The 16415-nt window shown below is 39.8% G+C and overlaps 1 protein-coding gene across 1 annotated transcript in view; it reads right to left on the bottom strand.

Moving 5' to 3' along the window:
• TRUB1 (TruB pseudouridine synthase family member 1) overlaps positions 1 to 15481 on the bottom strand; it is a 33478-nt gene extending 17997 nt beyond the window's left edge. The window contains exons 1-4 of the mRNA XM_038758703.1: positions 15337 to 15481; positions 11133 to 11231; positions 10026 to 10081; positions 1918 to 1999 (exon numbers count right to left, since the gene is read on the bottom strand). Of these exons, the coding sequence (XP_038614631.1) occupies positions 1918 to 1999; positions 10026 to 10081; positions 11133 to 11231; positions 15337 to 15481 (382 nt within the window). The remainder of the gene's footprint in view (positions 1 to 1917; positions 2000 to 10025; positions 10082 to 11132; positions 11232 to 15336) is intronic.
• Between the last annotated feature and the right edge of the window lie 934 nt (positions 15482 to 16415).

The raw sequence follows: 16415 nt of genomic DNA on the forward strand, positions 1-16415 counted from the left end.
TTGCCAATGCAGGTAAATACTGATAAAAGCACAACAAATCTCAAACATTACCCTAAAACGTCCAAAGAGAGGATAAAACTACATGGAGGAAGTTTTAAATATCTAGATCTTTTCTCTGTTTCCTGACTGCCAGCTCGTTATGGGCACGGAATACGTCCGTTTTTTGTTATAGTGTACTCTCCCAAGCACTTAGTACAGTGCTTTGCACACAGTAAGAGGCAGGCATTAAAATAGATTGCAGATAAGGGAAAGAGCAGCCTATAACAATATGTGCACAAGTATTGTGGGCTGGAGTGAGCAGCAAAGTGTTTAAAGGGTACAAAGTCAAGTTCATAGTCAACACTGAGGGGAGGGTGGATAGGGAAAACATGAAGGGTTCAGTCTGGGAAGGCCGCTTGAAGGAAATGTGATTTTAAGGGTGGGGGTTGAAGATGGGGAGAATGAAGGACAGTCGGGCATTAAAGGGAGAGGGAATTCTAGGCTCAAATTGTCACTGCAACTTAAGACTGTTTTGGCTTCCCTGTTAGTGTGTGCTCTACTTTAGCTCACTACAAGCAGTCAGGTGGGGATACTGCCGCTACCCATCATTTCACAAGTCCAGCCCATCAAAGCTGTGTTCAAAGGGGGAATGCTTCAGTGTTGATGACTGACTGATGGACTGACTCTCTTTCCTGGAGGTCTCATCTTGCCATGAAATGATGAGTTCTTAGGTGACACTAAAGCAACGGCTTTAGGACCCTACAGTGGAGCTAGGTCGGGGTGTCAACAGTTTAATTTGAGGGCAGAGAGGTGGACTTGAGCAGTGAATGCTTTGAGGGGCCGTGGCATCCAGAAGCGGAAGTGCCCTCCGGTCGCCAGCGGGGCCTTCCAAAAGCCCTGGGTTTTCCGCACAGCCTAATGAAGGAGAGAAAAGGTCTCAATGTAGCTCTGGACCTTGGTGAGCAAAGAAACGGGCCCCATCATCATCAATGGGATTCACTGAGCGCTTACTCTGGCCAAAGCACAGTACTCAGCACTTGGGAGTACAATATAACAGAGTTGGTAGACACGTTCCCTGCCCACATAGAGCTACGGTTTTGAGGGGGAGACATACTTTACAGATATGTTCTTAAGTCCCATCAGGTACCTTTAGCCCACCAGAGATGATGTCAAAACCCCCCTGCCAGCCTCCAGGGACAGGGTGGGGGTTGGAAAAGAGAAAGAAGTGCCCAGAGGCCTCCCTGGGCAGCTGCGAGGAATCTCCAGCTCGCCCACTGGGTCCCAGTTCATTCCCGTTAAGCCAGAGGTGAGGCAGGGGTCCATCTTTGCCTCCAACACCTTATGCTGGGCTTCAAGACTGGGCTATGGAGCCAAATGAGGAGTCATCATCTTATTGTTATATTATTATTGTATTTGTTAAGTGCTTACTATGTGCCAGGCACTGTAGTGGATACAAACATATCAGGTTGGACACAGTCCCTGTCCCACATGGGGCTCACAATCTCAATCCTCATTTTGTAGATGAGGTCACTGAGGCCCAGAGGTGTGAAGTGACTTGCCCAAGGTCACACAGAAGACAAATAGCAGAGTTTGGGGTGGGTAACCATGGCCACAACAGAGGAAGTAGTTTCCTGCCACAGTGCCAAGCCCTGGGCTTCATGCCCACCTGGACCTCGTGGAGCTGCCACCATGATGCAGGAGTCACAACCACAAAAATGGCTGGATCCTACTACACAGATCTTCCCCTGATCACATTTCACCAAAGAAGTAGAATAATAATAATAATAATGATGGCATTTATTAAGCGCTTACTATGTGCATAGCACTGGCCAACAGTGCCCTTTGCCAATGTGACACTACAGACAAAGTAGAGCACACTGATGGGAATAAAATGACAAATTTAGAAACTTCTCACATATAGCAGTATTAATTTCCTACCATAAGGCTTCTCTTCTGTTATTTTCCCAGTAGCATCCAGTGTATCGGTGGCTTTCCCTAGTTGTCCAGTGGTAACATACTTCTGCAAGAGAGAAATAAGTCCAAGCAAATCAGGCTTTGGGTAAATAGTGTGCTTAATAAAAGGAAGGTGTGTGCTGCACACATAACATTTTTCCTCAAGTCTTGTGTGGCTCTAGGCAATCCTAAGAAATAAAACAATCAATCCACAAGTCTACGTTGGCAGCCAAGGATGATTCAAGATGTGTTTGCAAAACATGCATTTTAGTAAATCAATAAGAGATACACTTAAAAATTCTTCCCAAACAGCAGTCTTGAGGAAAGATTTTGATGGAAAATTCCGCCTTGCAGGTACACTATATTTCTAGCAATATGATGCAAAAAATCAATTTTAGAGTGAATAGTTTTTTAAACACACAATGGCTGTCTGCAGCTTAATGGTAAATTGGAAAAAAAAAGGCCCCCAGAATCCATATTTCCTAACGGTCCTAATGGCTGTTGCCAGCTAATGTTAGGAGGATTGGGAACTAGCACTTTTTGGTCAGGACTATACCTGAGCTTGTACAGTGGGGCATCTGACCACAGAGCAGTATTCTTATGCGCCTCTTGATTGACGGCTGCTGCCTCAGGCTGCTAGCTGCTTACCCCTGTCAGCCTCTGGGAAGAACTGGCATTAGCCTCACTGGGTGTCAAGCTGGTGAGGAAAGAGAACTGGAAGTGGAGAGCAAATGCCAACTGTCAATCGGGTACGGGCACCCTTCGGGGCTCCCTGGGTGGGCTCTGAGATGGAACGAGTGGTCTGGGCTCCAAAAGCATCAGTTCTGCTTCTGATTCTGCAATCAATCCCTGTCATTGTCAGTATGCTGGTTATTGTTGGATTTGTTTTGTGAAGAGGCAGGACCAAGCTGCTCCATGCTAAGCTGACACCACCAGTGACAACAAGGAAAATCCTAACCCTAAAGCCAAGCTGGAAATACCATTCTTCCGTCACTTACGTGTTCTCCGGGACAACAACCAGGTGTTTGAGGAGGAGCCTTAACTTTCTTAGAGTACCCCAGGTTTATCGCATTGCTGCACAGCACAAATGCAGCCATGCACTAAACCACAGGGTGATGTGATAGCGTTAATACTCTTGCTAAAGGGCTTAACTCCCCGCCAGGGAATAAATATTGTTAGACTTTGGGAGGACTGAATTTGCGTCTAATTGTCTACACACCCAAATGACTTTTGTAAGTCCTCTGCAGAATAAAGAATCTAAAGGTTCAACTATTTAAAAGCAAAATTCAAACTTGTATAGGATTACATGTTTCGGGGCAGAGCAAGTTAAATGAAAGAATTTCTAAACTGTTTCTTAATAAAAAAACCTAACTTCTCCTTTTACTCTATTTCCCTGCGAGAGGAACGAGAGCTGATGAGGCATCATCTCCTTTCTATAACTGAACTACCTTATACTGACGTTGGGGAGTGATCACTGTATAACTCTATCCACTTTACCCAACAATTAGATTTTTGCCTTCCAATTCCAGGATGACCATATCTTTTCATCTTTATGACTGTCATCCTTGTTCTTAAACCTTGGTCTTTCTTGGGGAACCTATAGAAGCTAGCCCAAAAACTTCACTATATTTTAATTTACGGAGAACTGAGAAGAGGAAGAATAAATCAGTTTGGGTTCAAGTTACGTGCTTATTGTGTGAAAGTCTCCATGCTAAGTGCTGAAGTTGATGCACGATAGATCAGACATGCTCAGGAGAGGACATTGTTACAATTTTATAATCCCCTAGGTGGGTGAAACGACCTTGTCACCGCGGCCCCTAGGCTATGCCTACTTAGGCTCTCTAGCCTTGGCTCTTGAATAGCAGCAGACCTGGCCTGATGAGCCTTGATTGGTCCCAACCGGATAGGGGCTACAATGGAGTAAAGGTATGTCTCAAAATGGAAATAGAACATTTTAACAAAATTTTAGTAACAAAATAAAAACAAAAGGTGAAAAGGTTTGCTTTCCGTTAAAATACCCCCAAAATATAACAGTCGCTTAAACAAGATAGTGAAAAATCTCATCGTGAAGTTTACTTTTACTCCTGTAGTTTTAGCCAGCTTCTTTCCATCAATGGATTGTGTTGAGCACTGTGTGCACAGCACCGTACTAAGTGCCTGAAACTCCCTTCCCACCATATCCACAGACCACCACTCTCCCCACCGTCCAAGCCCTACTAAAATCACATCTCCTCTACAAAGCCTTTCCTGACTAACCTATCATCTCCTCCACCTGCCCATTCTCCCTCCCTTCTACATCACCTATGCACTAGGGAGTCACCCTACACCTCTTATGTACATATCCTTATTCCATGCTGCTTCCTTTAGCTGTAATTTAATAATAATAATAATGGTATTTATTAAGCGCTTACTATGTTCAAAGCACTGTTCTAAGCACTGGGGAGGTTACAAGGTGATCAGGTCGTCCCACGTGGGGCTCACAGTCTTAATTCCCATTTTACAGATGAGGTAACTGAGGCACAGAGAATCAATCAATTGTATTTATTGAGCGCTTACTGTATGCAGAGCACTGTACTAAGTGCTTGGGAAGTACAAGTTGGCAACATACAGAGACAGTCCCTACCCAACAGTGGGCTCACAGTCTAGAAGGGGGAGAGAAGTTAAGTGACTGGCCCAAAGTCACACAGCTGACAAGTGGCAGAACTGGGATTTGACCCATGACCCCTGACTCCGTAGCCCATGCTCCTTCCAGAGCCACACTGCTTCTCTATTTTTTTTTATTTTATAGACATTTATTTTAATGTCTATCTCTCCCATTAGACCGTAAACTCCTTGAGGACGCGGATTGTTTCTATCAACTCTACTGTACTCTCTAAAGCACTCGGAGCAGTGCTCTGTACATAGTAAGCATTTAAATACCACTGACTGATTTGGGAAACTTATTTTTAAATAAATGATGAATGTGCTCTGCTATTCCAATAGTTCTTTCATTCATTCAATATTTATTGAGCGCTTACTGTGTGCAGAGCACTGTACTAAGCGCTTGGGAAGTACAAGTTCCCAAGTTCCAATAGTTGTTCAACCGTTCTCCCTAACTCATCAAAATAACCAAAGAAAACACTTTTGCAGGAGCATAAATGCTGCTCTAAGGCTGCTTCCATTTATCTACAAAGGCCACCTTCCATTCTAATGTCTCTTCCTTAAGAATTCTCCCGTTAACAATAATAATAATAATGATGGCATTTGTTAAACGCTTACTATGTGCAAAGCACTGCTCTAAGCACTGGGGAGGATACAAGGTGATCAGGTTGTCTTACGTGGGGCTCACAGTCTTAATCCCCAATTTACAGATGAGGTAACAGGCACAGAGAAGTCAAGTGACTTGCCCAGAGTCACACAGCTGACAGCTGGTGCTTACTATGTGCCAGGCACTGTATGGGGTTGGAGAAGGGGCAAGGGGAGGCCGAGGGGACGAAGCCGGAGGTCTGGGGGGTATAATCTTAGAGCTTATTCACCCTTTTCTACTCGATGCCAAATTTTAATATTTCAAAGTAACTTTCAGGTATGAATTAATGCACAGTCACTCACTTTTTGCAAACTCTGAGACAAAATCACAACAGTACAACTGAGAAATCACAATGCCAGATCACATTTGAGTCTTGCGGGCTCACTTCTAAAGACAGCAAGACATCCAGTTCCCAGAACCATTTACACAAGCGTCATGCTACTTCTCATTCTTGTTTAGCTTGCCTAAAATTACTTATAAATTCATACTTTCCATCAAGTTGGTTTCTATGAGTAAATCACATAAACCCTCTGTCAGATGAAAATTTCATTTTTCTACCCATTTTTCAAGTCCAGTGACGTGTAGGTGCATGACTATATGTTGATAAATTTTTCATTTTGTAATTAGTAACAGAATTCAATTACCAATGGTCTGAAATCATGTGCTGTCAACACACAATTTTAGCTCTTACTGTCCTGGAGCTCTGCATAAAGATGGATCAGTGATTACCACTTACATTTTCCAAAATAACAAACAGAATTTGGAGCTTTTGAAAGAACACCAAGTTTTACCAGTGGGGAGCAAATACAGGCATGCTTCATTAATTCATGCAAGGGAGGTTCCTTTCCTAGTTGCTGGGAACCAGATTTACTTATCCAAAGTGGGGGTGGATGTCACCCAGGGATCTTGTAGCAGGACATAATCTACCCCTTGGGCTGCCATTTTTCACGTACAGATTTTTCTATTTTAATTGACATCTTTCTCAGAAGTACCACCATCCCGTTATAATCCTTGACAACAGGACTGAATTTTAGTGCCATTATTCCTTACAGCATTGTCTAATTTTGAGAAAACACTGCAAACTTCACTTTTGCTTACATCCTACTCATCTTTTCTAGTGGAGTATTCTGATTGGTTTGACAGTGATTGAGGCCCACTTCACTACAGCATACACAATTATAGCTGTCTACCACAAATAATGGTAGATCAGTTTGTTGTAAAATGTCTAACTAGGACATGAAAGGTGGCACTATGAAAATTAGGATTGGCATTTACATATGTACACATAAAAAAGTCAATTGTTGCATTTATTAAGCGCTTACTGTGTGTAAACCTCTGTACTAAACGCTTGGGAGAATATGATACAGCAGAGTGGGTAGACACGTTCCCTACTTACAGGGAAAGTAGGGTTTAGATGTTAATATAAATGAATAAATTATGGCTAGGTACATTTATGCTATGAGGAGGAGGGTGGGAGGAATAAAGGGTGCAAATCAAAGTGCAGAGATTACCAAGAAAACCTATTTCAAAGTTGTTTATTATTTAGTTTACTATTTGACCTTGTGAACATATCCCCTTTACATGGTTTCCTGTGGAAAACTACACTTCGTTTACACAATTTTCACGGAAGCAATTTAGTGAGCTAATGGGATAGTATTTGAATTTCCTATATGGCTACTTGCCAAAATAGTTCCTCCAAAGATCACTTCCAAATAAATGCTGTGGGCTCCCTCACTTTCAATTTTTATACCTCCTCACATACACTGCTATATAGACCAAAGCCTTCTGTGCTCTCTCTACAGACCTCTTTAGTCCTGATACCTATCTTTCTCCTCTCCTTTCTGTTAAACAAAAGCCCTAAAATTTCTATTTTCTACGTCCTCTTGATGTTGATGATGATTGTGGCATTTGTTAAGCGCTTTACTCTGTATCAAGCACTGTTCTAAGCGCTGGGGGAGATACAAGATAATCAGGTCCCTATGTAGGCTGTAAGCTCATTATGGGCTGGGAATGTATCTGTTTCTTGTTGCATTCTACTTTCCCAAGTGCTTAGTACAGTGCTCTGCACACAGTAAGCATTCAATAAACATGACTGACTGAGGTTCCATATAGGCCTCACAGTCTAAGTAGGAGGGAGAACAGGTAGTGAATCCTCATTTTGCAGATGAGGGAACTGAGGGCATGGATAAGTTAAGTGACTTGCCCAAGGACACACAGCAGACTAGTGTCAGAGCTGGGATTAGAACCCACGTCTTCTGATGCCCAGGCCTGTGCTCTTTCTACTAGGCTACAATGACCTCTTCTTCTGGCAGGATCTTCAGACACCTTCAGGGGATTCCTGGAGCACAAGAGCAGGCCCTAGCCTAATCAAGGATTTTTCAGCAAGCATTGCTACTCATTTAATAATGGATCCTGGAAATAATCAACTTTACTGGTCACACGAGGCCTTGGAAGACTGCTTCATACAAATTCAACACAATGTCCAAATGAGCCACTTCAAATCACAGAGAAAACAAAACAGAATAATTTCCATTTTTACTCTGGTATTAAGATGACTCAGCCCTTAACATCTTTCCTTCTGGGTTATTTTGTCGATCCTTGTAGCTCAGGGTGTCAGGCTTTGCTTTTAGACCGTAAACTCGTCATGGGCAGGGATTGTGTCTGCTAATTCTGCTGTACTGTACTCCCCCAAGGGCTTGGTGTAGTGCTCTGCACAAAGTAAGCGCTCAATAAATACGATTGATTGATTTTGGTGGGACACTTGGGAATCTCTTTGTGGAAAAAAAGTTAAGCATTTGATTTAAAAAAAAACCCAACAACCTTGGAATACCTGTTAGGGATTCCCTCTGACTACATTTCTTGAACTGTCCTGAGTCACCTCAGAGTGCTCAAACCAACAGGTCCCAAACTTATTTTGGGACCAAAACTGCTGTTGAGTTATTGTTCATTCTAAGTGTTTAATAAGTACTTCATAAATACTAACAACGGCTGCAATTTCAGAATATTTGTGGTACAAGTGTGAAAGATAGCAAATTTGTGAAATTTGATATTTGATATTTGAAATTTGATATTTGTGAAAGATATCAAATTCTGACCTCCCTACCATGTTAAAGACATATGCACAGGCCCCAAATACTTCTATATTCACCGATACCTTTCACCTATGTTGAAGGAATTAACTGTCTATAAGCCATACCTTGGTTTAAGAAACCCCAAAAGTGAATACCTTTAAGCTACGAAGACTAAATCAAAGGTGAAAGATAGCTCACAAAGCATTTAATCTAGAATGGGAAGGTAATAATAGTATAAATAGCAAAAACTAAGAAAACTCAGAAAACAGTTTCTGAGCAATGCGACACCAAAGAATGGAGTACTGTTATCTAGTTATAGCTGGAATTTTCTTTCTATATTCTACTAGCACAGGTGAAATTTGAGATTTACAGGTTTCCAAGGAATTAGGGATGGTGTAGGAGATGAAAGATGAAAATCCAATCACAGGGTACTAGAAATAATATTTTCTTTACTTCTTTTCTGAATGAACTTATATGCCACTATCATTATTATGTTATTATTATTATTTGTTTATCATAAAAGGGTTGGACATGAGGCTTAATAAGGCTTCTATATTATGCAAGATGAGTTCGTTCCAATTTGGGAGGAGTTGATTTTACAGACTTGACTAGGCTGCTTTAAATCTCGATGCCTGTAGTTTGTTTTTTCACTATAAAATAACTAGACGTCAAAACAGTAGGTGAGATAATAATGATTTATAACAGGGTAGCTAACTGGGAGTGCTACTTATGGAAAGTGGCACTCAGACGCCGTAGGCATTTTATCACACCTACTTGTTGAAAAAGGGCTGAGAAAAAATTGAGTTCCGAACAAGTAAACTCTTGAAATAATGCAGGACTCGGGGGAAGAATGTCCCCTCCACCTTAACCCATGTTATACACCAACCAACTGAAAACAGGTCTCATTCCTGACCCTGGGAAGTGCCTACGGAGTTTCTCAAGGTCAGAAGACATGCCTCCAGTATTTTACGGAACAAAACATATCTGAATCCACAGTTAAGGTACAAACAAGAACACTACGCTTTCCAAAACTGCCCCTTTCTTTTCATTTAAATGGCTACCACACTGTTTCAGAGACTTGTCATACTAAGTACCTCCTCTGACTTCAATCTCTCCCCTCTTCAATCCATGCTACATTCTGCTGCCCGGATCATTCTTCGAAAGCAGTGCTCTGCAGCCATCTCCCCACCCCTCAAAACCTCCAATGCCTATTCTTTTCCCTCTTTTTCTAAAAAAGGTATTTGTTAAGAGCTTACTATGTGCCAGGCAAAGTGGAAACTCATGACCAATTGCGGCATGACACTCCATCAATTCTCTCTCAGCCAACTTCTCCCACTACACCACACTACACCAAAGCCCCCACCCTTCATTCCTCAATCAATCAATTCATTGAGGGCCTACAGTATGGAGAGCATTGCACTAAGGGCTTGGGAAATTACAATACAACAGACTTGGTAGAAGCGATCCCTGGCCACAAGAAGCTTAGAGTCGACAGAAGGAAACAGACACTGAAAATGATTGCGGATGGGAAAAGAGAAGGGTATAAGACTTTTTACAGAAGGGGCTGGGGTGATCTTAGTATCTCCATTTTACAGATAATAGGCAAAGATAAGTGACTTGCCCAAGGTCACACAGCATGCAAGTGGTGGAGCCAGGATTAGAACCCAGGTCTTTTTTCCACTAGGCCAGGCTGATCCTCAAGGTATTATGAAATAAGATACTTTGAGACTCCTTACCTTGGAACCTGACAACAGTCCACTCAACATTTTTGTTCCTTTTCCAATTCCAATCACTGCCAACGAAAGAGAGAAATGATGTTAATGCTCTGTTCTGGAAACTCATTATCTGTCATTGTTCCTCTCAGGCACCACAAATGGGCTCATGTGACCAACACATTTTAAAAGTAAACTATATTTCTAAAAGACAACACTATTCCTTTTTTAACTTGGCTGGGTCACAAAATGGCAAAAAACTATTTAACCGATGATTTGTATACAATGAATTCTCTGACAATTCAATGGCTAATACATTCCTGTGGGATCTTAGGAGACTGATGTTTTCTATGGGCACCAATGAAGAGGACTGCAGAATTAACCATTAACCATGCTCTAGTGTCTATTACTGAAGTCTTTGCCAGTTCATTATTAAGAAACTAGAAGTCATCATTGTAGCTAATGGACCATTTAAAGATGAGTAGTACCCAGAAGGGTTCAGTCAAGTAAAATGAAAAATAATACATCAAGGGATCAACTTAACATAGGATGAGACAAAGTATTAGCAAGTGTTAAGCTCAAGTAAATGCCAAAGTCAACTAGTGTTTCAGCTGCTTCTACTGCTTGGAATCAAATCATTCCTCAGGAAGAAACTGTCCATCACACTATTACTTGTATTGTGCAAATATTACAATAATAATTATGGTGTTTATACTATTCATTCAATCGTATTTATTGAGCGCTTACTGTGTGCAGAGCACTGTACTATACTATGATGTCAAGCACTGTTCTAAGCCCTGGGGTAGATACAAGTTAATCAGGTTGGACACATTCCCTGTCCCACATGGGGCTCATAATCTATGCAGGAAGGACAGCAGGTATTTAACTTCCACTTCACAGGTGAGGAAACTGAAATCAAATTAATATATGTCATTTCGGACCTGTCCCCAAAGACCATTTCTAATCAAGACGGTTACATACATCGGGTGTCACAATATGGCTGTGTGAGCTTCTGGACCATCTAAAAGACGGAACTACAACACCAAACTACAATAAAGCTTCACCAGCCTTTGGAAGACATTCATTAAAGGTAAATCCCATTTCCGCTTGGCATACAGTCATACTGATTACCCAAAACTCCTGTGGCTGCACTGTCCAGAGTCCCTCCGTGTCCAATTTTCAGAGCCTGCTTCTTCCTTTTCTTTCCATGCTGGAAAGATATTCCAGCTTCTAATGAGTAAACGAAAAAGAAAAATGTTTGCAATTACTCATCTCAAGCTGAAATAGGGTAAAAAACAAAACTATCCAGATCAATCACTGGTTTTTAGCGGCTTGGCTTAATGGAAAGAGCACGGGCTTGGAAGTCAGAGATCATGGGTTCTAATCCTGGCTCCACCACTTGTCAGCTGTGTGACTATGGGCAAGTCCCTTAACTTCTTTTTGCCTCATCTCATCTGTTAAATTGGGATTGAAGACTGTGAGCCCCACATGGGACAACCTGATAACCTTGTATCTACCCCAGTGCTTAGAACAGTGCTTGGGACATAGTAAGTGCTTTACAAATACCATTATAATTATTATTGTATTGAGTGCCTATTGTGTGTGCAGAGCACTCTACTAAGTGCCTGGGAGAGAAGCAGCATGGCTCAGTGGAAAGAGCATGGGCTTGGGAGTCGGAGGTGATGGGTTCTAATCCCGGCTCCGCCACTCGTCAGCTGTGTGCCTTTGGGTAAGTCACTTAACTTCTCTGTGCCTCAATTCCCTCATCTGTAAAATGGGGATTAAGACTGTGAGCCCCATGTGGGACAACCTGATCACCTTGTATCCTCCCCAGCACTTAGTGCTTTGCAAATAGTAAGCACCCAACAAATGCCATTATTATTATTATTACTACAATACAACAGAATTAGGTAGACATATTCCCTGCCCACAAAGTACTTACAGCTTAGAGGGGGAGACAGACATTAAAAGAATGAAATGAAAACAAGCTAGTGAAAATGTAGGAAGATGAATGTAATCAGTTTGCTGTTTTAGAAAAACTATGATAATGCTGCCTGCAAATTATAAATCCTCAAACTAAAAAATGTGAAAAACCTATTATGATAGTAAACACTCAGTAAATACCATTGACTGAACTGGAGAAATTCAGACAGACTTTCTTTGGGTTTGATTAGATCAACAAATAATACCCCTGACCTATGGTAATAGGTTTCACACAATATTGTTGCCTGTCAGATTGCAGAATAAACACTCAATAAATACCACTGACTGAACTGGAGAGATTCAGGGAGACTTTGTTCAGGTTTGATTGGGTCAACAAATGATAAACCATGACCAGTTGCAACAATAACATCTTGAAGGCACAATGCATAATTAGCATTGTTTATTGAGTTGTATATAAATGATACTACTCTCCACTTGTATAATTTACCAGGACACTAAAAAAATTACATTATATTGTTTGTCTCATTTTGGGAACCGCAAAGAAGGACAGCAAATACAGTGAAGTATTTATTGGAACTAGATTTCTAACCTAATACTCTACCTGCCTTTATTTGTTTGGCAACCCGTTTAGCAAAACATACTGCAAAAGAAGTTTATCAAATGCTACAATGCTACAGGCAAAAAAACACTTGGCTTTTTTTCAGGAAAAAAACAGCCATAATTACAATACCTAACACTCTATGAAACTTTTCATTTTTCTTAAAATAAAATGTTTGCCATGTGCTGCCTGATTACACAGGTCAATCAATCAATCGTATTTATTGAGCGCTTACTGTGTGCAGAGCACTGGACTAAGCGCTTGGGAAGTACAAGTTGGCAACATATAGAGACAGTCCCTACCCAACAGTGGGCTCACAGTCTAAAAGGGGGAGACAGAGAACAAAACCAAACATACTAACAAAATAAAATAAATAGAATGGATATGTACAAGTAAAATAGAGTAATAAATATGTACAAACATATACACATATATACATATAAAATAAAAATAGAATAGATATGTACAAGTAAAATAGAGTAATAAATATGTACAAACATATATACATATATATATAAATCAATCGTATTTATTGAGCGCTTACTGTGTGCAGAGCACTGGACTAAGCGCTTGGGAAGTACAAGTTGGCAACATATAGAGACAGTCCCTATCCAACAGTGGGCTCACAGTCTAAAAGGGGGAGACAGAGAACAAAACCAAACATACTAACAAAATAAAATAAATAAAATGGATATGTACAAGTAAAATAAATAGAGTAATAAACATATACAAACATATATACATATAAAATAAAAATAGAATAGATATGCACAAGTAAAATAGAGTAATAAATATGTACAAACATATATACATATAAAATAAAAATAGAATAGAAATGTACAAGTAAAATAGAGTAATTAATATGTACAAACATATATACATATATATATATCAATCAATCAATCGTATTTATTGAGCGCTTACTGTGTGCAGAGCACTGTACTAAGCACTTGGGAGGTACAAGTTGGCAACATATAGAGACAGTCCCTACCCAACAGCGGGCTCACAGTCTAAAAGGGGGAGACAGAGAACAAAACCAAGCATACTAACAAAATAAAATAAATAGAATAGATATGTACAAGTAAAATAAATAACTAGAGTAATAAACATGTACAAACATATATATATGTATACACATATAAAATAAAAATAGAATAGATATGTGCAAGTAAAATAGAGTAATAAATATGTACAAACATATATACATATATATATATCAATCAATCAATCGTATTTATTGAGCGCTTACTGTGTGCAGGGCACTGTACTAAGCGCTTGGGAAGTCCAAGTTGGCAACATATAGAGACAGTCCCTACCCAACAGTGGGCTCACAGTCTAAAAGGGGGAGACAGAGAACAAAACCAAACATACTAACAAAATAAAATAAATAGAATAGATATGTACAAGTAAAATGAATAGAGTAATAAATATGTACAAATACATACATATATACATATAATAAAAATAGAATAGATATGTACAAGTAAAATAGAGTAATAAATATGTACAAACATATATATATAATAAAAATAGAATAGATATGTACAAGTAAAATAGAGTAATAAATATGTAAAAACATATACATATATATAATAAAAATAGAATAGATATGTACAAGTAAAATTAATGGAGTAATAAATAGAGTAATAAATATGTACAAACATGTATACATATATATAATAAAAATAGAATAGATATGTACAAGTAAAATAGAGTAATAAATAGAGTAATTAATATGTACAAACATGTATACATATATATAATAAAAATAGAATAGATATGTACAAGTAAAATAGAGTAATAAATATGTAAAAACATATATACATATATATAATAAAAATAGAATAGATATGTACAAATAAAATTAATAGAGTAATACAGTAATAAATAAAATAGAGTAATAAATATGTAAAAACATATATACATATATATAATAATAGAATAGATATGTACAAGTAAAATAAATAGAGTAATAAATAGAGTAATAAATATGTACAAACATGTATACATATAGATAATAAAAATAGAATAGATATGTACAAGTAAAATAGAGTAATAAATATGTAAAAACATATATACATATATATAATAAAAATAGAATAGATATGTACAAATAAAATTAATAGAGCAATAGAGTAATAAGTAAAATAGAGTAATAAATATGTAAAAACATATATACATATATATAATAAAAATAGAATAGATATGTACAAGTAAAATTAATAGAGTAATAGAGTAATAAATATGTACAAACATGTATACATATATATAATAAAAATAGAATAGATATGTACAAGTAAAATAGAGTAATATGTAAAAACATATATACATATATAATAAAAATAGAATAGATATGTACAAATAAAATTAATAGAGTAATAAGTAAAATAGAGTAATAAATATGTAAAAACATATATACATATATAATAAAAATAGAATAGATATGTACAAGTAAAATTAATAGAGTAATAAATAGAGTAATAAATATGTACAAACATGTATACATATATATATAATAAAAATAGAATAGATATGTACAAGTAAAATAGAGTAATGAATATGTAAAAACATATATACATATATATAATAATAATGTTGGTGTTTATTAAGCACTTACTATGCGCCAAGCGCTGTACTAAGCGCTGGGGGGAATACAAGGTAATCAAGGTTGTCCCACGTGGGGCTCACAGTCTTCAACCCCATTTTGCAGATGAGGGAACTGAGGCCCAGAGAAGTGAGGTGATTTGCCCGAAGTCACATAGCTAAGTGGTGGAGCCGGGATTCGAGCGGTACCTGCCAGCAGCTTCCGCTTCAGCTGGTTCAGCAGCTTGGCCGACGTGAGGCCCTTGGGCTTGTACACGGCGAAAACGCCGCTGAGGGACAACAGCTTGGAGGCGGCCGCCATTGGGACGCCATCCTCCTGGGCGCCCACCTCCATGGCGACCCCCGGCGGCGCGCACTGATGACGTCACCGGCAGGGCGCCCGCCAACGCCTCCCCTCCGCGGAGGGGCGGGCGGGAGCGCGCCGCGCGGCCTTCTGGGGGTTGTAGTCTTTGGCCGGCTCACGTGGGGGGACGCGGGCGCAGGGGCTTCTGGGAATTGTAGTCATCTCGTCCACGTGCCCAACCGCCACGTGGGCTGAATGGCGGGGCGTCCTGCAGACTAGGCAATCATCATCATCAATCGTATGTATTGAGCGCTTACTATGTGCAGAGCACTGTACTAAGCGCTTGGGAAGTACAAGTTGGTAACATATAGAGACAGTCCCTACCCAACAGTGGGCTCACAGTCTAAAAGGCAGAAATGCAGAGCGCAGGGAAACCACCTGCTCCCCAGTTTGAGGGTCTAAATAATAATAATAATCATCATCTTGGTATTTGTTAAGCGCTTACTATGTGCAAAGCACTGTTCTAAGCGCTGGGGAGGATACAAGGTGATCAGGTTGTCCCATGTGGGACTCACAATCTTAAACCCCATTTTACAGATGAGGTAACTGAGGCACAGAGAAGTTAAGTGACTTGCCCAGAGTCACACAGCTGACAAGCGGCAGAGCCGGGATTTGAACCCATGACCTCTGACTCCCAAGCCCGTGCTCTTTCCACTGAGCCATATCCTCTCCAAACGGCAGGACCAGAAGGAAAGAAAACTAGCAAAGCAAAAAGGCAGCATAAATGAAGTCCAGGTCGGTAGCTTGACGTGGTCTTCTGCCCAGCGAAAGGCCGCCCTCCCATAGGGACCCGGGTCCCCAGGGCTTATCTCTTTAGTCCTAGGAAGAATTAGGCCAAATTGAACATTTAAATACAGCCTTGAAGCAGTGAAGCCTAGTGAAAGGAGCGTGGGCCTGGTCTAATCCCAGCTCCGTTGCTTGCCTG

This window comes from Tachyglossus aculeatus, chromosome 16 (assembly GCF_015852505.1).
Source record: "Tachyglossus aculeatus isolate mTacAcu1 chromosome 16, mTacAcu1.pri, whole genome shotgun sequence".
NCBI lineage: Eukaryota > Metazoa > Chordata > Mammalia > Monotremata > Tachyglossidae > Tachyglossus > Tachyglossus aculeatus.